General features: G+C 39.2%; 1 protein-coding gene across 35 annotated transcripts in view; it reads right to left on the bottom strand.

The window, feature by feature from the left end:
* DLG2 (discs large MAGUK scaffold protein 2) overlaps positions 1 to 23,052 on the bottom strand; it is a 997,741-nt gene that overhangs the window by 313,399 nt on the left and 661,290 nt on the right. For all 35 annotated transcript variants that reach the window (XM_030474393.1, XM_030474424.1, XM_032919710.1 and 32 more), the window contains one exon: positions 14,555 to 14,679. In XM_030474393.1, coding sequence (XP_030330253.1) covers positions 14,555 to 14,679 — 125 coding nt within the window. The remainder of the gene's footprint in view (positions 1 to 14,554; positions 14,680 to 23,052) is intronic.

Raw genomic sequence — 23,052 nt, forward strand, 5'->3', positions numbered from 1 at the left:
TGCCTGAAATGACTGTGTTTCCACATCCTGTTAATGACGTGACCTTGCTGAGACCTGAGACACAAGAGCTACTGAACTGCCACAAGACATTTACATTTATTGTCCTTCGCTGCTGCTTTAGCTAGCCATAGATATATTTTTTTTAAACAACAGCCATCTTAATGAAGTGTCAATGTATTAAAGGGTCTGAATGATAGTAATTGAATTTAAAACACAAGTGACTGGTAACAGTATCAGGAAGAACATTAGCAGAGCAGGTCCTCATCATAAACAGCATCTCTTTACACCTCTCCCTATATTTCATTTAGACTCTAATGTCTATTTTTGAAGTTGCTAGTCAAAAACAGACAGTATACAGCACTATATAATTAGGAATGGAAAAGTCCCTGCAGCCTTTAGACTGTTAGAAGAAAATATATTTAGAAGCTTGAGTATGTTCCTATTCACAGAGTTTCAATAGAGAACACATCAGCATTTGGTTTGGTTTTGAGGGGGTTTTTTTTGCCTTTTTTTAAAGGTCTTAAATTCACCTGTAAGACTTCACTCCAGGCTCTAACTTGGCTAAAAAGCAGTTTATCTGTTGTTTAAAATACTTTGGATCATTTCTGCATCCTAGCCTAGTTCTGAGAATTTCCTGGAGCAAGGAAGGGCTCTCCTTCAGTTAACCCTTTCTGGAACACTGAACAGATCCTTTTATGCTTTTAGGCAGCAAGGTGTCACAGCAGCTTTTATCACAGGGTGTCTGTTTGTTTGGGTGTGTTTCTATACACCTCGTGCTTGAAAATACCCACTAAGCTAGTATCTAGAATCCAAGACAGACTGACCCCAAACGCAGCTCATATTACATCAAATTGACATAGTGAAATCCCATGCAGAGATACCCAAACCTGCTCAGGCACTGACAGAGTATATCTAGCATGGAAATCCACCTGGATCAATATTTTCCATATGGCTACAGCCAATTACCAGTGGTAAAAGACCATATTAATGCAGGTTTGCAGTGTTGAGCTCATTTAGCACTACCTTGAGTTCCTGCACAATCGGCCATGCAGTGATTGATTTCAAGAGGGGGCCCATTAATGGCTACTAACGGGAATAAAACCAGAAAAGAGAACAGAACAGTCACAAACCTGTAGCGCCAAATCCTCTCCTATAGATTGAAATCAGAGACCTCAGCTCCTGGCAGCACACACGACTAGACAGCAAGGCAAGATGGCCATCAGCTAGGGTTGCACTGGAGCCACCCAGATGCACCTTACTGTCCATGACCCTACTGAAGGCCAGGCGGCTCACCCAGAAATGAAATCCTTTGCCTAATGGAAACACCTGAATGGTCACACTGTAAGGAAGTTTAGAGGTTAACTGTGTGGAGTACTGTTTGCTCACCTAAAAGATAAAAGCTATATGAAGCAATAATCCAGACCAGGGGTACATCCAGCCTGCTATTTCTTTCCAACTTTCCAACCAGATGGTAAAGGAAAAGCATTAACACAATATGTCCCCAGAATACATTTTCAGCTGCTGATAACCCTGGACTTCCCTGAGTCAGAGAAACCTTTTTCTTTCTTTTTCATTTAATAACCCTGGATAGATTCGTCTTCCACAAATTTGTTTAACAGCTTTCAAAACCCACATAAACTTTTAACATCCACAGTGTTCTGTCAATGAATTCCACAGCGTTGCTACCAGTTAAATAAATATCTCTTTATGAGTAGTTCAACCTGCTGCTTATTAGTTTCATTTGATGTCTCCAAATCCTTTCATTAGAAGAGACAGCAAATATTGCTCCCTGGTCATCCTGTTTCTCTCCTGTAGTTCGGAAACAGGACATAATCTCTTACATCTCATAACTGATTTTTCCACACAAGAAAAAAGGCCCTGCTACACAAACTCTTCAAGCCAAAGGCATATAGCTGAACTACTGGTAACACTAATTTAATTTCAAGAGATGGAAACACCACCACCCATCTTTCTAGTTATCTGAATGCCTCTTGGGTGTAACACCTACAGATTTAAAACTGAACTCTGAAAAGTTATATAATCATAGAATGGTTTGGGTTGGAAAGGACCTGAAGATCACCTGGTTCCAACCCTCCCTGCCATGGGCAGGGATGTCTTCCACTAGTTGTTTTCATTATGTTTTATTTCCTTGACAAAAATGACATTGTTTTATGCTGAATAAATTTGCCAGTCAAACAAAAAATAGATTTCATTCTAATATGCTCTGAATTGAAATAAAATTGAATAAAAGGTTAGACAGTCAGGGAAACAAAAAGCAAAACAACAATCTGTTGTCTTATTATCCAATATCATCTCCTAGAAAAACACTTTAACTATCTTTTCTTCCATCACTGAAGCGGTTACGCTTTCGATAATGTAATGCTCTTCTTAAATTGCAGTAAAAATCTCCCATTATTCAGCAAAGCATCCTCAATCACAAGACTAGAAAGAAATTCTGCTTCTTGCTTTGGCTTGATGAAATCTTTAAATATGTGACAGAAATTGTACCAACAATAGGAACTAATGGAGGTGCCTGTAAGGTTGCTGCTGGGGAGTGCTTAGACATCCACAGAGAGGAGACCCCAGTCCGCAACCTCTACCTGCCTGTCAGAACAGCCAGCTCACTGCAAGGCTGCTCTGGCCCAATTAACCTTTACTTGTCTTTGAGGAAGTGAAACAACTTTGGAAGGAAAGAATAAAATACATTGATTTCATAGCCCCGCCAGTTTAATGGTCTGATTAGTCCTCTGGAAGATGTGGGCTCATGTTCCCTAGAGAGAAGGATGGTGAATGCAGGTTTCCCTTCAGAGGTGAGGTGAAAGGTGATGTTGCCACTACTTTTGAAACTGAAGGAAGCCCTGAATTACTCTTTTCCCTTTGCACTGAAAAACAACTGGGACCTCTTTTGATATCAAAAAATGTTTGCTCAGCTTTAGATTAGCATTCTGAAGGCTTTTTAGACCTGAAATTTGTAGATAAGTTTTTATGCAGTGATGCTGCCAGCACTCCACTGAGAAATGCTCACAGGCCAAGGGAGATTAAATAATAGCTTTTTTAAACAATTACAAACTAAATAAAGAAACTGCGTAGTTTAAATAAATTGCCACATATATTGAAAACTTTTTAAAGTTTACTAGTGCCAAATATACTAAGCATTTGTATTTTAAATTACTGATTTCCAAAAATACTTGGTAAGCAGTTAATCTGAGGCAATTTTCAGCTGTAGGAATTAATTTGTTAACAAACTATCAAAACTAATACTAATTTCACAAAAAAAAATTGTAATTTGACCTTATTATCATCATCATTATTATTTGAAGCTACATAAAAGCTGAAGTTTCATAAACTACATGTATGCTTACTGCATGGTACTGACCTGATGTTACTCTAAAATATACTCATGATGACCTCATGCAACATGGTCAGTAATATCCAGAAGCTAAAAATGGTGGTAAATTCCACATCAACCTCAAATATCATTCTCTACATCCTCACTACAGGGAAAAAAAAAAAACCAACAAATCCACGCAGTTAAAATTTCTCATATATTTACTTAAAGATTGAACCAAGAACACCACTACAAAGAAGTGCCATTCTTTTTGCATCTGATAAAATTCAGAGGTTCAGGATGCTTCACAGATAAACCCAGTGCAGAGAGAGGAGACAAGCAAAACCCCACTTGGTTTAATGTCTCCCAGAAGAGCCACATCTCTTTACACACACTGTAAGAGTGGGAAGTAGTTATTACTTAATGGTAGCTCACCTCACAGGGTGTAGCTATACGGGGTTGGGGGAGGAGCAGCTGACACCCATTCAGTTTGCACACAGACTCAAGCATAAACTTTTCTAAAAGTCAAGTCTAAATACATCTACAACAGGAGGACCTCTCCTTTTGTTTTTTTCTTCAAAACATCCTGAAAGCAGACTGATACCCTGTTGCTGTATTATGCTTGTTCTAAATCATTTATACTGAAATGATTTTCTGTGACATTGAGTCTTTAGTTATTGCTTAGCTAGCATAACTCTAGGCAAATGAACTCTTTTGCTTGGTAAGCCACACCTACAGTAATTTTGCACAGAGTTTATGATCTTTCACTTCATACATTATTGCTTTTAAAATGCTCCCTGCATAAGATAGACTACTCTCCCCCAAGCGTAAGTCACATCCTTTTCAAGGCATGTCCCTAATTCTTCAAGTTAGGGACTGTGATACACAAACGTATGTACACTTAAAGCTGCTGGGCTGGGGGATAAGCCCTTCCCTTTGCAAGACACACCGGTATAAAAGACAAAACAAAACAATTCTCCATCCATAAAAGACCATTTTGTGCTTATCAGACCTGCGATTCCCACCTTTACTTGCTGTAAATCAAGAATGACTTTACTAAAACTAACAGATTTGCAGAACAGACACAAGCATGAGGTGATTCAGGCTGGTGAAGTCGGTCACTGGCCAAATGCCCAGTTAGCAATCGATCAGCTGGTAGGCCACGAGCCCATGAGTTTTAGATGTTTGTATTTGATTGCGAGCTCATGACAGCGAGGGGAAGGCAGCAGAAGCAGGCATCAAGTGTAGGCAAGAGAAGGCAGGAAGGGGAGGGGGAATGCAGAGGGTGGGCAGAGGGGTGGGCAGGACGCTGGGGCTGATACAGGCTCTTAAACTTGTGTCAAGTTTTCTTATTAACCTCTTTGTGAGGTCTAGAGGAGCTATTATTTCCTTTTCCTATTCCCTCCCCACCCCAAAATCAAGTTGCTTCTCCCACCCTGCATTTCTCCTCCGTCTACATTTCTCCTCCAGCTCAACCCTCAGCTTTGATATCCTTTGCTCTTACCACATTTTTCCATTCCTCCGTCCGTTCTCTACCTCCCCAGTTATCCTTAGTCTCTCTGCGTCTCGTCTCCTGCCACTGCCATGTAGGATGCTTTCCTTCTGAAACTACTCCCACTAGTAACCGAGCTCTGAAACTCCCAGTGCATCCAGCCTCCGTGGCAGCTCGGCTTGATCTGGGCGGCTCTGGCAACCGGCAGAGGCAGCAGCCTCTAATGGTGGCCAGAAGGAAAACTTCAGCTCACAGAACAAGTATTCATGTCTGCCCTTCAAAGCCTGAGGCCAAAGTGGGACAGCGGAGAGGCAAAGAGAAAAAGGAAGTGTGTGTAGCTATGGGGTGTTGCGAGAGGAAAGTGCTGGCATAAAGAAAGGGGAAAGAAAAACAAAACTCTAAAGTCTGAGATGAATGAAGGCACCAGGAAGCTGAGAAGCTCCTCCCAGCTGCAGGGCTGCTCTGCAGGTAGTGGAAGATGCCCCAGGCCAGGCTCCGTAGGTGTGGTACAGGGCAGGGATGGCTTCGCAGCCCTGACTTACCCTCTGAGCCCTCCGGTTTATCTGGCTCCAGCACCATGCAGGGGCTTTGAGGCCCCGAGGCCCCGGGAAGAGCAGCTTCCTTGGCTTGGCCACAGCGAGCTCCACTGGGGAAGGATGAGGCGCTTCCTTGGGACCCAGATACGCTTTGCCTACTAAATACGCGGATCCACTTGGTTGTTCCTCACCCGTGGTTAAAATCCTCCCAACTGACACCAGCACTGTCTGAAGCGCATTCAGGTTTGTGCAGGAAAACCAGTTGCAACAGATAACCCAGAAGGCAATTCCGGATTCGGTATTTTTTGCAAGCACTTTTCATCTCGGGCTTTCAAAGTGCTTTGCAAATATGAACTCGTTTAAGCTTCCCAACAACCCCCGTGAGGCAAAGATAATGATCACTATACCCATTTTACAAATGGGGGAACTTCAGCACAAAAGAAGAAAAGTGCTGCCACAGATCAGGCATAGCAAGTTGAGAACAAAACTGAGCCATCCTGCCTCCTAGGCGCTTGCACTAACAAGTAGAAAACCCTCCCTTCCGCTCTGGTTTGATTGAGAGTAGCTATTCCAAACAAAGGTGTAGCCTTAAAATAATGGAGGAGAAAACATGTAGATCAAGTTCAGTAAGAAACTTCAGTAGCTTCAGAGCATCAGTACCATTAGGCTGCACATTTAACTTAGAGTGAGCTGCAACTTTGAGGAGAATGCAGATAGGTAAGTAGGAAAAAAAAAAAACCCACAAAGCTTGTTTTTTGTGATGGTTTGATTAAGAGTGAAATGCAGAATGGCATGATGGAAGCAACACATCCAAATGAAGTACTTGCACATCTTGCAAATTTGATATTAAAACATGCCACGGGGAAATAAACATAAAACCCCTGCTTCTAACATCTGCAGTAAAAGTGGAGTAAGGAATGTGTCAACAGTGATGAGGTATTGTCAGGAAATATGGTTTGGCTTAAGCCTGAAAGTCCAAAGTGTTGATTCAAACCACAGCCTAGAGTTCTGACAGGGTACGAACAGGCTGTGCTCATACTCACTGTGTATCGGTAGTTTTGGCTGTCAGAAGCAAAAACTTGTCCAACCTTTTCTTTTAAAATTTTGGAATAAGATCTTTGCTGATTATAAGGAACTTTTTTTACTTATTTATATTTTTTTTTTTATTTATTATGATAACTTAAGTCAGTTTCTTTTTTATCCAAAATCTTGTTCTCAGGTTTGGTGGGGCATTAAATGAAGAATTCAGCAGTACCCCAGAGAGTTACACCTGTCGAGAACCAGAACAGATGTGAAGTATTTATTCCTTGACTAACACTAGGCTCCGTAGAGAGCTGCTTATTCCTCAGGTGTGTAACCACAGGCGGCTTCTTACTCCTGATAAATTGTCACTGAGCTATTTAAATTCCTAACTACAGTAGCAGTGCAAACACATTGATGAAATAATCGGTCGGATTTGGCTGCATGGTGCTGTTCTGCTGCTGCAGCACTCTGGGGCGATTGTAATTTCAGGCAGGATGGGTACTAAAGGAACTCGTGGGAGAAAGCCCTGTTAACCAGTTCAGTACCACTGCAGGAAATACCTAGTGCAATGGGCATTATACAACTGCAGTGTATCTGAAGTCCTAATAACATGCTACGTTGCTTAAGTAACATTCACAAGCAGTGGTTTCAAGTAATAGAAAACAGTTCAGAATCTTACAGGGGGAAGAAAGTGATCCTTTGTGTTACAAAAGAAAATGACTACAAAAACGTCCATTCCCATCTGTCTATAAAGAGGCCCCTAAAATTCACCAGTTTCAAATACCACAAGCCAGAGAGGTACCTTCTTCTTCTCATTAAATTCTGTTCTCTTTACCTTAGAATTCAGCTGTTAAAATGTAATTTCCCTTTCCTTTCTTGCACTGCATCAGAAAACTTTCACAGCCTACCAAATTATTTTCAAAATGGGAAAACCAGAAATATAATCAAATTTAGAGACACACAGGGGCTCTGCAACACCAAACAAGTAATGCAAGCTTCACACTGGAAAAAAGAGAAAAAGGATTCAGTTAAAGAAAAGTGGTGAAAGCGACAGCGAAGAGAATTACATGGTAACATTCCATTGATGAAAAGATGTGTATGTTGATAATTTAAAACTTGAGCTATGGTAAGACATGTTCAACTGTAAAAATAATGCATGAAAATCGGATTTGATTTTGTGATCTGCTTGTTTTCATTTAGATCCCCTGGGGTAATTCTATGTTTAATTCCACAGTAGCTTAAAAATGATACACACAAATACACAGACAAACAGAGTTAATAAGATCAAACTTCCTAACACAAACCAGGACAGTGTGAGCAGTCAAAATTCATGATGTAATTTATGACTGTTTGCAAAGCAAGCATGTTTTACCTAATGGGGTGAATGGCTCTTTATTAACTTACTACTAAATTAGGTACGGAACTAATAGCATTGTCAGAGGCCTGTAAACAGTGCAGATATGAATCAGTGTTTTGTGGCCGCGCTGTAATTATAATAACATCCTGAACAAGCTGTGTGCCATTGCAACGCACACAGACCCGGTACTGATAGGCCTAATACAAGATCAAAAGTTAGCAAACAGAGACTTAGGCAGTGAATCACAAAGCAGACACACTTCTGTTTTGATATATAATGATGGTGAAATGAAGCCAGTTGCCCAAGCTGGATTAGAGACACATGACACACGTACCGAGATCATCTCTGCTGGGAATAGCTCTTCACATTAATCTGAAAAAGCCCCTACTTTATTCCTATTATCACTGCCAATTCACTTCTTAGTAAGCAAAACACAGCTACAAACAGATACCAACAGGCAACAACTGTGTTCCTGCTGCTGCTGGAGGGATTTAGGTTTCAGACTTTTCATCAGAGGCAAAGCACTGTCAGCACAGCCCACGGGGCAAAGACTGAAGGGGGTCTTTTATCTAGCCAACTGTCAAGTGGGGACTTGCTTCTGTTTCCTCTCCTCCATTCCTTCTTTCCTTTGTGTTTCTCAAGTAAACTGCACACAGCTGTTACACCAGCGCGTTTCTTAATTCCAGTTTTCAAGCTTTGAGTGAATAGCATGAAATTGAAATATTTCCTTTCTGGTTCATCTTTAGTGAAACACAGAAATATTTTTTTAAAATCTTATCAGAATGCAATCTTTAAATTGTTTTCCTGAATTTGTTTTTTATTAACAAAATATGCATGAGAAAGCGTCTTATCTTCAGAGTTCCTCTCTTACTGCATACACCTAGCTAAATTTATAATCCTTTGATACACCACAGTGGGTTAGTTGACAACGGAAGGGAACACAAATCTCATTTGTTTGAATCCTTTGCTGGTAAGCATTGAACTGACGCCTGTAAGGCACAGAAATATGAGAGAAGGAATCGCTATTCTGTTCCAAGCTTTCTCCCTGATTTACTAGATGACTGAGGGCAAGTTATTTCGGTTCTTGTCTCCTCCCATTAGCATGTGTATTATGCTCCTTTCCCCACACTAAATCACCTTGAGAGCTGGGGGGAAAAAAACATCTAATGGGGTAACTACTATGGTGATGGGAGAACAATACAGCATGCCTTAAAAGTGCTGCAGTTTCACAATCCTAAACCTCCTGACAATCAGTAATTAAAATAGTATCAGGCAAGACACATTTACAAAGGAAAGAAGCACTGCACAGCCTTAGTACTTTTTAACCCGTGGTGTTCAGATAGATGGGGCTAAGTGTGCTGTTCCCAATTAGTCTGCCAAACTCTCAATCGATCTTCTTTTCTCAACATGTTTAAGTTCTCCTTACAAATATGCACACTTCTAAGGGGAAAAAAAGAAAAAATTATAGGTTCAAAAATAGAAAGAGAGTGGAAACCAGTTTCCTAGAAGAAAGAATGAACGAAACAGGTTCAGGTCCCAGCAGCTTACCTTACCAGGGCAATGTGCCTCCAGGCACAACCACTTTCTTCCCTTTGAGTCACCCCTCACATCAATCCTCTTTCCTCCCGAGTACAGCTCAGGTTCAAATACCAAAATAACCTTTGGTACAGCATTAACCCTTGAAATTCAAACTCAAGGTGGTCCATCTCTATCTCGGACCTGGGAATAAACTCATAATATATACACGGTCACATATGGAATAACTGATTTTTGAACCATAGGTTCTGTAAGAGTTCTGTGACCAAGAGATTGGTATAAAACTTAAGATTTGAATCCTTCTTCTATCCAAGACACTTTAATTTTGGGTTTTAGATCCCAAGAACTTTTTAAAATTCACATTTTGAAACTTGCCATCAGAAAAAAGAAAAGCATCTTTTCTGATACCAATAGATAAGGAACTTATACAACCCACTCATTCCTGTAGACAGAGTTTTAAGAAAAATACCTCTACCATAAGATCAGAATTTGACTGTGAGAAGCTATAATCAGAAAGAATGATACTTGGCACAAACCAGTTTTAGTTTATGATTGCTGAAAACAAATTCTTATTTTGGGAGTTTCTGCTCTTTTAAACGGTCAGAATAGAAAGCTTTTCATTATTCTTTTACTAATGTTTGTGTTTTCAGTCCAGTTATACCACTACACTGTGCTTCTACTTCCATAAGCTGATCATTCTTGTTTTCCAGAGTATCATGAATTTTTTAGAAGCCAGAATTTCACTTATGATCAGTAAGTGTCAATAGAAAGAACTCCTGAGATAGTATATTAAAGTTCTTTGCTTTATCTGGGCAATTGAGGCAACCACTGTACTTTTTTCTCTGACACAAACTCAAATAAAACAAAAAAAGGCACTGAGACATAAATTACTGGGATTCTCTTTCTTCCAGAGAGTAAAAGAAGTCTATGTTCAGGGCTTCTTTATTAAAAAGTAGATGTTTGCCCATGGACAACTGACATTTGTGAGATAGAAGCAGAAGGTTTTATGCATCAAAAGTCTTAAAAGATCAAACTGTTGAGAGAAATTCTCCTTCAACTCAGTGGGAATGGTTGCTACTTCTGGAGGTTTTATATTCTCTGTCACTGACTTGAAACTCAAAGCTTCAAAGAGACATTGTATGCAGCATTCAGAAAAAAACCCCTAATTTTCAGTAACTCCCAAGCTTATTATAGTCACATTTAGCTAAAGTAATCAAATCTAAAATGAATTATTTTTTATGCCATGAAATTATTACCTATATAAGGACATCATAAAAGATTGGACCGCTTTCTTTATTTTGCAAGATTAGGAGTTGTGTACTTACCTAAAATGTCTTTTAAAATCTAAGTTGTGCAGTGTATTGGTTCTTGTACTAGTCGAAGAGTTGAAGAAATCAGTGCATTTCTGGGAGTGTAGTAAATAGGAGTTATTACTTCCTTCAAAGAGGCAGTGGAGGGAGGGAGAACATCAACAGGACATGAAGAAATAGAATGAAACTGCATCCAGGGAAGTTCAGATTGGACACTAGGACATTAGGAAAAGGTTCTTCACTGAGAGAGGGTGGTTGGTCGCTGGACCAAGCTCCCCAGGAAGGTGGTCATGGCACCAAGCCTGTCCAAGGAGCATCTGGACAATGTTCTTAGTGATATGGTGTTAGGTAGTCCTGTGAGGGGCAGGGAGTTGGACTCGATGATTCTTACGGGTCCCTTCCAACTTGAGATATTCTGTGATTCTGTGTTTTATGATTAATATGTTAAAGTTTCAAGAAGTCTTCCAAACCCAGGATTTTTTATTAAAATGAATGTAGTCTATAGTGGCTCATAACTGTCACTTTTTTTTTAAGTGGAGATGTGAGCCATGAAGTGATACAAACCTACACTAAGCATTGTACTTACTGTCAATAAAAGTACTGTTCTCTAAAGGAAAAAAACCCCACATGAATTTAATCACCTTTGTTTCAGTCTCACAAACAGGTTTTATATGTAAGAATAATCTACATAATCAGAAAACAATGCAGGATTCAGGTTGGAAGGGACCTGTGGAGGTCATCTAGTCCAACCTCCTGCTCAAAGCAGTTCAATTATGTTCTCAGGACTTTGTCCAGATGAATTCTGAGTCCCTCTGAAGACAGAGATCCCATAGTTTCACTGAACCACCAGTTACAGCGCCTCACTACCCTCATTTAAAAGATTTTATTTTTTCCTCAGACCAAATTGGAATTTCCCTTATTGCAACATGTGACTGTTGCCTCCAGTCCTTTCTCTGTGCATCTCTGCGGACGTCAACTCACTGTCCTTCATTGCTACCAGGGCACACTGCTGACTCAGGTGCAAATTACAGAATCACAGTATCATTTAGGTTGAAAAGCACCTCTTGAGATCATCTTGTCAAACCATCCTTGCTGAAGCAAGGTTAGGTAGAACAGGTTGTCCAGGAACGTGTCTGGTCAGGTTTTGAATATCTCCAAGGATGGAGATGCCACAACCTCTTTGGGCAACCTGTGCCCAGAGTCAGCCACGCTCACAATAAAAAAATGTTTCCTGATGTTCAGAAGGAATTCCATGTGCTTTGTGTCCACTGCTTCTTGCCCTGTCACTGGTCACTACTGATAGAAGTCTGGATCCTTTGTCTTCATTCCCTCCCATCAGGTATTTATACCTGATATTTATGTACTTATAAATTGCACACTGGAGAGTTACTCCTTCTCAGGTGCAGGAAGTTGCATTTGCTTTTGTTGGACTTTCATGAAATTCCAGTTGACCTACTCCTCCACTTGTCAGCCCATATATACACATAAAAGATTTGTAAGTGTCTGTAGCATTAAGTCCATTTCTAGCAGGTCGTTTTCACAGTCTCGCTATTTGAAGAACTTCACTCAGCTAAGTTAGATCAAAGGGACTTCATGTAAAATGCAGTAGAAGTGATTTTATGGGCTTTTATGATTTAAAAGCAGACAGTAGATTTAGAAGCCAATTCAGACAGTCCACACTGCTATATGATATAGAGTATCTGCAGGCAAGTCTGAGGCAAAAATGGACAGAAGAAAATATATAGTATTTCTGTCCATGAACACCAATCTTCCATTCTCAGGTAATTCAAAATTGGGCTTTTGCGAGGGACTGAGGTTATCGCTATTCTTGGCACACGTTACTGCACGATGTGGAGCTTGTGTTCCTATAGAGTGGCCTTAGCTGATAAACTGTGTTATGTAAAATTAATTACCATGCAAGTCAGCGGAGACTGCCCCAGGGGTAGCTCCTCTCTTCAGTGGCATACCAGTAATGATCACTGACAACTACATTTTCAGGTGCTCCTAAAACATGACAGGCTTGTGCCTTTGCAAGCATTGTGGCAAAGCGAAATCCACTCACCAGAGAAAACAAGGAAAGAATGAATCTTTGCAAAATCCATGTTTACAAATGAGAACAGGAAAAACAACCATGCCAAATAGATGCTTATCAATTATAATATTGTACTAACAAATACTCTAAGAATATTATCTTAGTAGTAAGATAACTATAGTTGTACTACTAAACTCTTCTTACAAAACACAAAGTTTGCCAGGTCTAATCTTAACATAGATTCATGAATTGCATTAGCACGCTAGTTTTTTTGTGGGCTTAGAAGGTCTTTATATGACCTTTCCAACTCGGTAATTACTTAATAATAATGGGTTAAACTTACAGTAGTTAATTAGTATAGCAATGAGTTATGAAATATTTAATTTCATACAAAGATAACACAACAAAACACTGCAATGGCTTCTGTCTTCTTAATAGCTTAAACTAAAAAAAGCTCTCAAAAGTAATTAAACACACTACTAAAAAGATATTATTTCTTGCAAGGGATTCTTTCTTATTTGTAGAAAGGTAAATACAAGCTTAAGACCCTCCCATGCTGTTCATCACATCAAATTTGATAGCATGATTTCCATATACTGCTGTTTCCTTACACTCTGTTGCATAAACCTTATCCGGCCCAATGCAGACATTTATGGTATAGTTCACTACAGCTGAACCGATTGAAGAAACTACTTTTCATTTGAGTCACCAGTGAAAATGCAGGGTCTTTTAAGATGTGATTCTTTCTGTTCTATTTTAGACATTGACTTTAGGATAGGATGAATCACAGCGTAGAAATGCCTAGGTTTTTCTTCACGGGGATTCTCTAAGATGACTAGCTTAGGGGTAGACAGCAGCATTTTAGTCATAAAGTTAAGTGAGATTATTCCTACTCCTTTTCTCTATAATCTTATTTATAAGGTGAATTCTTCAGGCACTGCCAACCTCCATGACTCCTTATCACTATCACAGCAAAAATAAGAAATGTTTCCAAAATCAGATTACTAACCTAGCATAAGAAATATCTAAAATTTTCTCTAAAATCTGGCCAACTCCCCCTACTTTCAACTTTGAATTAAAGGAAAAGGCTTTGGAAAAAAAGTTATTCCGATCATCTGGTCACATTTCATGAATTTTTGACTACCTGTTTTTGGCAAAGTCTCCCAGAGCTTAGATTCTAGTGCTGAGATCATGAAAGCTTCAGAATTTTATCCCAAGTCTTTCCAGCTGAATGGCCTTTTGGACCATCAGCAGGCTTCAAGACTGACAGATGGGTGGCAGCCTCTGTGATAGAAGGAAACCTTTCTGCATGCAGTCCATAAGGAAAGAGAAGCACAAGCACGTCTTACCATGTATTTGAGAAACACAAGTGACCTGTGTCCACCTTAGTAATAGACTGCTCTGGAGTTAAGTCAGAATATAGACCATAGGCATCACATCCCCACAGTGCAAAAAAATGTTTGGAAACAGCAGTAAACACACCTCACTACTGCAGTCAAATAACAGAAAGTATCCCCAAATACCTGCGACTTTAGCAATGACACTGTAGTCTGGGAAGTCTTAATAGCCTTAAAGTATAACAGAAAGCATAGTTCTTCAGCCATGAACATACGAAGACCAAGCAGAGAAAGACTTTCAGGCTAATATGCCTATTTCCTCCTCCTGTTCCTATCTTGTCTTTTGTTATAAATGAAATGACTGGAACAAGGATGGAGGTGGCACCAGCAAATGCGCCTTTCTTTATACAGGACTTAACTAATCTTGTGGAGTTGCTTTAAGCTACTTCAGTTAGCTCTCCTACCTTAGCAGAAAGGATACTCTGTCACGTCCTTTACTTCCCCTGACCCCATGAAAGACCCAGTTGGCATATGACTCCTAGAGAATGATTTATAATAATCATGCATTTTCTTTACAAACATACATAATGAGTTAGTTTTTACCTGAGTCTTCCATCCTCCGCTGCAGCTCCTCCTGGTATAATCTTAGTAATGAATATCCCAGGATCATCCCCAATGTGTGGGTTATCTGTTCCTCCAGCAATACTGAACCCCAGGCCAGAATTCCCCTGCAAAAATAAAAGAAAGTAAATGCAGCAGCAGATGCTAGATTTCCACAGCATTTGTTTGCGGTGCACGAGCAAAGTATCATTTCTTCCTAAAGAAAGCACTTGATTTGACAGCTCCAAACTTGAAGGCAGGTGACTCAGTCAGAAATAATTAATTGTCAGGTAAAGAACAGAGGCTGTGAACACAAAGATTTTCCAGAGTTAATGGAAGAGTTAATGGATGCTCCTACAGAAACAGGATTTGACCTAAATTTGTTTTCAAAAGCAGTCGCATAAATTAGCATCTGAACTCCAATATGAATTTATCCAAGTCAATGAGAGCTAGAGGCTAAAAACACTCCACAGCTCTGAAAAAAGACTCTAAAAACCACTGCCATTTATGAGCAGAAGCAGTGAATAAAATTTAGCTCTGAAGTATTTTAGTACACTTTCTGTTGAAAAATGATCACTGCTCGAATTCACATGCTTTGAAAAAACCCAGCTCTGCACAAGACTATTTCTTTCATCTTACTGCTTTGCTAGAATGGAAGGTTTGAAAAAGATATTATGAGAGTCTACTTAATAATTCTACTTACTGCTTCTACGTTTGTGAGAATATAATGAAAGATAAATAGGCATGACATACATACATATGCTTGCACATTAAGTCACTGTTTTTCACCTACAATTCAACCCCACAATTCAAACCCTGTTTTGGGACTATATATTACTTATTACACGTTTCTGTATAAACTGACATTATCTTTTGCAAGGAATTCTTTCTTATTTGTAGAAAGTTAGAGGCAGGTTTAAGACCCCTTTATGCATAGGTGGGGGTCTTAAAGTTCAATGCAATACGTGATCCTTAGAGTCTCTCTCATCCCAAGGTATTTTTATAATTAGGTGTTTAGGCTTATCAGAGTGATATAACGTTCTGATACTGCAGAATATGTATACTACGGTGAATTAAATATGTTCAGGGCATTAAAAATGCTTTTATCGTTTCATGAACTTCTTAGACTACTGGGAGTTTCTTTCCTTCACTGCTGCTTGTTGAAAGGTACCCAGTGCAGTCCTAGTAAGAAGAGTTACTAATAAAAATGGCACCTCTGTGCCTTTTTTTTTTAAATTATTATTATTTTGTAATTTAAATCAAAACTCATTTCTGCATTTTGGAACTGTACTTCAATTAGTAGGTCAGGCATGCAGTGCATTTTGTGTGTGAAAGCCTGCACGTTGGCTGCCTGCAGCATGTCAAATTCCCCATTCTGTTATCAGTATTCTACATTCGCAAGCGATGCAGTTCTTATTACTCAAGAGATGCACATGCAATCTGCACCTCTGCTATCAGCATATAATTGTGAATAATTTTTCAGTACTGAAGTAATTTATAATCCAAGGAGAAAGATTTAGGACTACACATATCTTAATGCTTCTCAGCTAGCTGTAATATGAAAAACATTATAATACTGAAATACTCTGTGTATGTTTTCTGTAGAGTTAAAAAACATCTTCAGGCTAGCACTACAAATCTTTGATTTAATCTCCCTTTCACAGAATCAAAGAATCACTGAACATTTGGGTTGGAAGGGACCTTATAGCTCATCTAGTTCCAACCACCACGGGCAGAGACACCTCCCACTATACCAGGTTGCTTAAAGCCCTGTCCAGCCTGGCCTTGAACACTTCCAGAGATGGGACATCATCACTAGGATCATCTCAGATTCAGGTTATTTTCCCAGCATTTTAACACATGCTTAATTATACAGTGCACTCTACACCAACATGCACTCTAAAAATACTGTAGGAATATTTTCCTGTAAGGTTTTCTATATGTCATGTAATGAAGCTAATCTTCCAACATGTAAGAATGAAAAAAATGTGTACTTATACGCACTTCAGAAAGCCTGGATACAACAGCCTGAAAACACTACTAAAACCAGGAGCAAATTTCTAGAAAGTTTGAGTAAGTAATACTTGATTTTTAAGGAACAAAAAATCCCAAGCGAGCAACTCTACAAAAATTAAAATTGTTGGTTTTATTCTTAACTCCAAAGGGATTTAAAAAATATGCAACAATCCACATTTCTGAATAGAGGTGGATTTCCAAACCCCTCAAACCTTCTTTTGATAGATAAAGAGGAAGAGCAGGGTAGGGAGGAGAAATCTGGACATAATTTTTAGTTGGTTCAGGAACACAAACAGCTATATCATAATAAAAGAGCATGCCTGAAGAGCTTTAAAAACTATAAAATCTTGCCCGTTATGTGGCGTGTGCTTAGCTGTTACAATTCTTCACATAAAGTTCATTACATTTCTTAGCACAAAATAATTTCTGAAAAGGTTTCATGGTTTGCCTGCTCTCTTTTCCTCCTGCCATACTTTTTTCCATTAACTTTTTAGAGCTAAAAAACATAGCAATGCTGACTGCAAGCAGCGATGTTGTAAAACGGCTACAGACTTCTCAGAAGAATCAGTGCTAGCCCTCGAACTTTTAACCATAAACATGCATCTGTTACACAGCAAGACTATTCCCTTAGCAATAATCTTTTAAAAGAACAGGGCGGCATTCCTCACTGGCACTTTTGTATCCAGAAAATTTCAAGCCATTACTCTGGCTGCAGTCCTTGACTTGACCAACAGGATCTACAAGCTGTCAGACACTAGCTGCCTCGGCAGCGAGCTATGATCCTGCAAGGCTTTCCTGCACCAGAACTGTGCTGAAAAAAGCTAAAAACAATGTTTTTCACTGTGGTTCTTGAAGGGTCTTCATGGGCTGCGTGTAAAAATATCCTACCTCTGTATTTCAGCTCACAGCCAACAAGGCTAAAAGCACAGCTACTCATGGGTAACTGGCCTTTTAAGAGACTTGGGTTGAAAAATAATGCAATAGGAGCATTCCAGTTAAAAGCTGCTGTGTTTCAGTTCTGAGCAGCAATACTGATGTACAGATCTCTTTTCTCCCCTCGTGCTTACTAGTGCATAGGTTCATCAGCATATGGTTGTTATATTAAAACCTCATTGTAGTTGACAAGCTGTAACTTCAAGTTCCAATCAAGTACTGTCTACTAGCATAACGCTTCCTGAACATTTCTGCAAGGGTTAGCTCTCCACCCTTTGCTTTTTGCAACTCCTTTGTCCCCATTACTGGAGAAAAAAGAGGGTGTTAATTATCTTCACAGCTTTTCTTGGCATATCTCTGTCTCCCTGTCATTTCATGTTAGCCAATGGAAATGTCTGCCTTCCCTCAGCCTGAAACAACAGCTGAACCATGACTTAGCCACTGCATTTTCCAAGGTGGAACATTCATGCTTTCTTGAATGCTGACTCTCATGTTTGGGAGTGGTTCCCCATAAATATCAAGTTAATTCACTGGCCTCTTTCAATTCCAAGCCTTAGTTCCCTTGGATGCTTACAAAGCAAGTTAACAATGAGCTCAGAGGCCTGGTGACAATGCAGATAAATGTTTAATAAGAATTAATAGCAGCTGATACAAAGGAGAAGAGGTGTAAAGCAACAGAAGTCTTCTTCCTCTGGGGTACTCCACTGATACTTTTTAATTGAGATCCATATTTAGGCCTAAATATGCTTGCCTGCTTTGTTTCAGGATTCTTCAGTAGAAGAGATTTAGGCAAAAATCCCAACACATACGTAAGGGACAAAAAACTCTGAACAAGTCTCAGATCTACTAACTTTAATGGCATGCTCAAACATCATTATTCTCATGTCCAAATATATAAGGGTCCAGATTTAAATACTTCTATGTTCAACTCATGTTAGCTAAATTGACCTAAATCTTGCCGTCTTTCTCCAAGTTCTCAATTGCTACTACTATAAATCTCATATAATTAGTTACTGACTATACAGGGACGATTAGCATAAAATTACTCAGCAATAGATGCATGCTGTATTAGATGTGTTTTTTTTAATTGGTAGTTGTTTCTTACTAGCTTCTCTGCCTTTTGTTGCAAGGCCTCAGTCATGCACGCAGCCTCACAAAAGGCTTAGCATAGTACAACATGCCCGCTTTGGCTTAAAACCAAGTTGCCTCAGTTTCCTTCTATTCATGCTGGATATCTCATGTTTCTTGGGGATCTATCATCAAGCTCAAATTGCTCTCTTGGCTCAGCCTTACTTTTCAAGCAGAGAAACTTAGGTCAAACTACCAAATGCAAGTAATGTCGCCCTGGCCAGCCCCAAAATCTCCTTCCTGTTCTCCTCTGAAGGGAAGGTCAATTCTTAAGGGTTACTACACCAGCCTGCCCCCTTTATGCCTTTCTTTGCACCTCCACAAGAATCAGCTGAATTCTTCATAGCTCAGCCTGAGCAGGGAAGAGGCCTGCCTGTAATTCTTCTGGCCCTGGAGGTGCAGACACCCTCCAACAGAGACACAGTATTACTCCAGATGAATGGTGTTCTACCTTCTGCCAACACTGAAACACAAGACTTAGGGTCAGAATAAGATGGCGGATGATTCTCATGCCAGGAAAAGAAAATAAAACTTGCAAGTTCTGGCCAGTTTGAATCTTTTCCATCAAGACTTGTTATACTGCCAACATAAAGATCACGAGAATAAAGAGTCCTCAACAGGTCAAGTTTCGGGTAGCCAGAAGGCTACGAGAGCCGTCTTTCTTATTTAGCCTTCCATCTTGCATTCTTCTCCTTTCACACACTACTACAAGCAGCCATAGAACAGTTTGTATCTTCATAGGCTGCAGCATTTTTATTTTCCCAGAAGTGCTCCACACTGACTTCTGCGGAAACAGAGTTAAGCCAACAGTGAGAACTTCTGAAGTTATTCTCCCATGCCTACAGCATCTTATGGATGACAGCCCTCCATACGCTTCTACAACTGATTTCCTCCTTATTGTGTCACATTTCTTTCTTTTTCTCTGCTCAAGAGATGCATTTTGCCTTAGAACAGATTTTGATTACGAATGATGTAAAGTCATTCAGTCTTTACCAAAATCACGGAAGAATGTAAGTCCAAGAAGCAGAAATGAGATCAGAAATGCCCATCAAGAGCAGACTGAGTTCTTCCCTGTATAAGGACCAAGTGATTTGTACTTTACCATAATAGATATACCACAATCACATGGAAGTTGTATTCCATTTATTTCTATTTTAATTTTAATCAATAAGGTGACAGCAGAACTCACATAGGTGCTTTTTGAATTACTTAATTACTTCAGTGCTCCTAAAAGAATTCCTGATAATCTTCTGCAGTGACAAGATTTTGAAGCTCTCTGGCACTTAAGTTAGAAATAAAAATTGCCTGAGCTGCACAGAATTCACTTAACTATTGCTGCAATCTCACCCTGTCATGGCAGAGTTCCAGGAATCCTGTTTTACAGTGCCTCAGTCAGGAAAAAGTCCAAGACAGAACGAGGAACTGTATTTCCCAGAATGGTTTCCAGAGATTAAAAGCTGTTTCAAGTGCAACACACACTCCCACAGCCTCTATTACTGAAATAATCTTTGTGTTTATGGTATTTTTACTTACAGGTTTAAGGCAGCCATTTACCTTAGCTGTTTAGGAATAGAAGTTAGTGCTAATAAAACTGTAATGTGCTGAACTATGCAAATAATAAATAAATAGTAAAGTGTAAATAAAGCTATTGACCTAAGTCAAGAATACAGTGCTTTCCACTGAATTCAAGGGTTTTGTCCAACTAAGAACATCAAGTTTCCATCATATGAAACTGTTTTCCTGCTTCACAGCAAACTTGAATCCAAACACAGTATCACAGAAATGTATGATAACTCTTCCTTTAGGCCCTAAGAAATGCTGCTTATCAGTAAATACAAGACAGGAGTCACCACAGATCATGTTAAAGAGAATTTAAATTCCTGACCCTCACTGCCTTTGTAAGCTTGCACTTGTTGCTACTTCTTTGCTGAAAGTTTTAGGGCTTGGGGAAGAGAGAAGAAAGGGAAAGGGCAGTAACAATATGCCTCAACAAAGTGCTGCAAACTCTTGAACAGAAATGATAGGGGAAAATGGTTAATTAGATAATAAATAATCTGTGATTTGTAATCTTGAGATAATTCTGTTCCCCTCTAGAATTTCGAGAATGTAAAAAAAACTTCTCTTGCCAAACCACATGTTCATAAGAAGCAGAATATTATGTATTAGAGAAAACACAAACAAACTGCCTATGTTCTTTATTCTTAATAGTGTACCTAAGATACTTAAAATTTTAGGTCAAGGTTGTTGGGTCTTCTTTTTTCTTTCCCTGTAGGCTTCCTACCAAAGAGGTAGGTCCTCACAGCCAGATTTGTGGAATACTTTTCCACATCTTTTACAGATGGCTTTAAAGTATGAATTGCTGCCTAAACTTGCAGTTTTTGTCAGAGCAAGTTTAGTCAAGAGAAAGATGACAGAATGATAGCTGACTCATTCCTAAATACATTTTTTTCCTGTCTTCCTGTACTGTAACTTTCAAAGACCCTACCAACTTTGTTACTTGATACTCCTTAAAAAGTTGCCTGGTGAATTTTACAATGGGAATTATGCTCCAGCTTTTTAAGAGCACTAATGATCTGTAAGTTCAGTAAATCCTAGCCTTTCTTTAATCTAAGCAATGCTGGCTTTCTCTTGTTTATGTAAAATTTCAAATCATTTTAATACAAAGGTAAGCTAAATCCTCTGAAGACTTGGGATGCATTTGATAGAATTTCAGAATTTGACATACTTCCATCAAAATCCCAAAGCTTTCCAGCTTTGGCTGCTATAGGCAGGGCACTTTCTCACTCTGTGTAAGGAATGCACACTTTTCTGGTGGTGGTGTTGGTTTAGGAATTATGCTATTTTTGTTAAAGAGGAGATTAACTTGTTTTTTTGTTTCAATTCTTCTAATGCAGCACCTTCCAGTAAGTAAATGTTGCTGTGAGGAAATGTTAATTCTTAAACTACTGTTGAGTTTATTTCAGACGGTGGAAAACGCCTTGAACTATGAAACTTGAACTATGAAATATACTCTGAGACACATAATTTGAAACTTGACTTTTTAATATGTTTCAGTAAGCTTTTTGCATCACTTGTTTTCTACAGATATTCAAAACAGTTTGACTGGAATACTCAGCACATTTTTGTTTTGCCCAAAATTAATCCCTCACAAGGTTACCTTTTTAATAACATAAACAGTTTTACAAAACAGCAGTACCTGAGGCTCTGGCTAAGGCTGCTACCACCTTGGGCTCCCCTTAGGGTTCTTCTCTCAGGATACTTTCATTTAAGATTAAAGAATCCAGCATCATCTCCCACGAGACAACCCCCTCACCACCTCCTTCCACAAACCACATTCACCCTTGTTCTACAATAGTAGGTTTCTCCAAGAACTACTCAACAGCATGAGAAAGTGAAAGCTGAGAATGAGTCAAGCTTAGAAAACTGTGGGGAATTAATTTGTTTGGCAAGAGACAGGGGAAGAGAAACCACCACTAAGGGCTGTGGGGCAAGCAGAGTGGAACAAGTAACGTAGTCTACAAATGAGACAAATGATTTAAAACTCTGGCCCTAATTGACAGTCATGGGAGGATTAGATACAGTCTGGGATTTGCTGCTGCTCTCAAATAGTTCTTCACAAGCTTTTTCTTATTCTTTTTCTCTGTGCTAAAGCAGATAAAATAACTTATTTTGGCAACTAAGATGGTTAACATTGAGGGAATGCCTCTGTATATATCAAGCCAAAGAAGAAGAGGAGATTGCTGGAAAGATCAGTGTGTGCTAAGTACTTCTGCAGATTTTGCTCAATAATATTTTTCTCCACAAAGTACTTATCACCTGAAATATACAACTCTTCTTTATTCACTTGACAGTAAAGAGATGCAAGATTTTTTCTACCCTTCACTCAGCCATGCTTAGTTTAATGGTACGTGTGCAGTGGGGGTGTTTTACCCATCACTCAACAATGCCCAGTTCACACAACCACATTGCAAACAATAGCGTAACAAGTTAATGCTTCATCCCACCGAAATGAACAGGTGATTTTATAATATGCAAAACACTTCAATTTAATTCAGGATTTTGATAGGATATGTTTGTTAAACCCACCTATTCAAGGTTCTAAGATTGAAGACAGGATTCTGCTTTGCAATTCTTTCTCAATCAGGCATTTATAATAGCATTGCTTTTATATTCTAAAGAGAGAGTGATACATACTAAATAACCAAGCCATTTCCTGCCATACAGTATGTGGTTTCTTGGCCATTTCCCCCTCTAATACTAGACCTTTTTAATCCTGCCACATCTAATCCTGTCTTTAGAATTAAATCTTTCCAGCAATGTTTTCAGGTATTTGCACATGCTATACTATTTGTACTTTTCTTCCATTGTGTTTTATCCAGGGCTCAAGTTTCAAAAGCCTGAACATCAAAGCCACATTTCTGTCT

The sequence above is a fragment of the Strigops habroptila genome, chromosome 2 (genome assembly GCF_004027225.2).
Source record: "Strigops habroptila isolate Jane chromosome 2, bStrHab1.2.pri, whole genome shotgun sequence".
NCBI lineage: Eukaryota > Metazoa > Chordata > Aves > Psittaciformes > Psittacidae > Strigops > Strigops habroptila.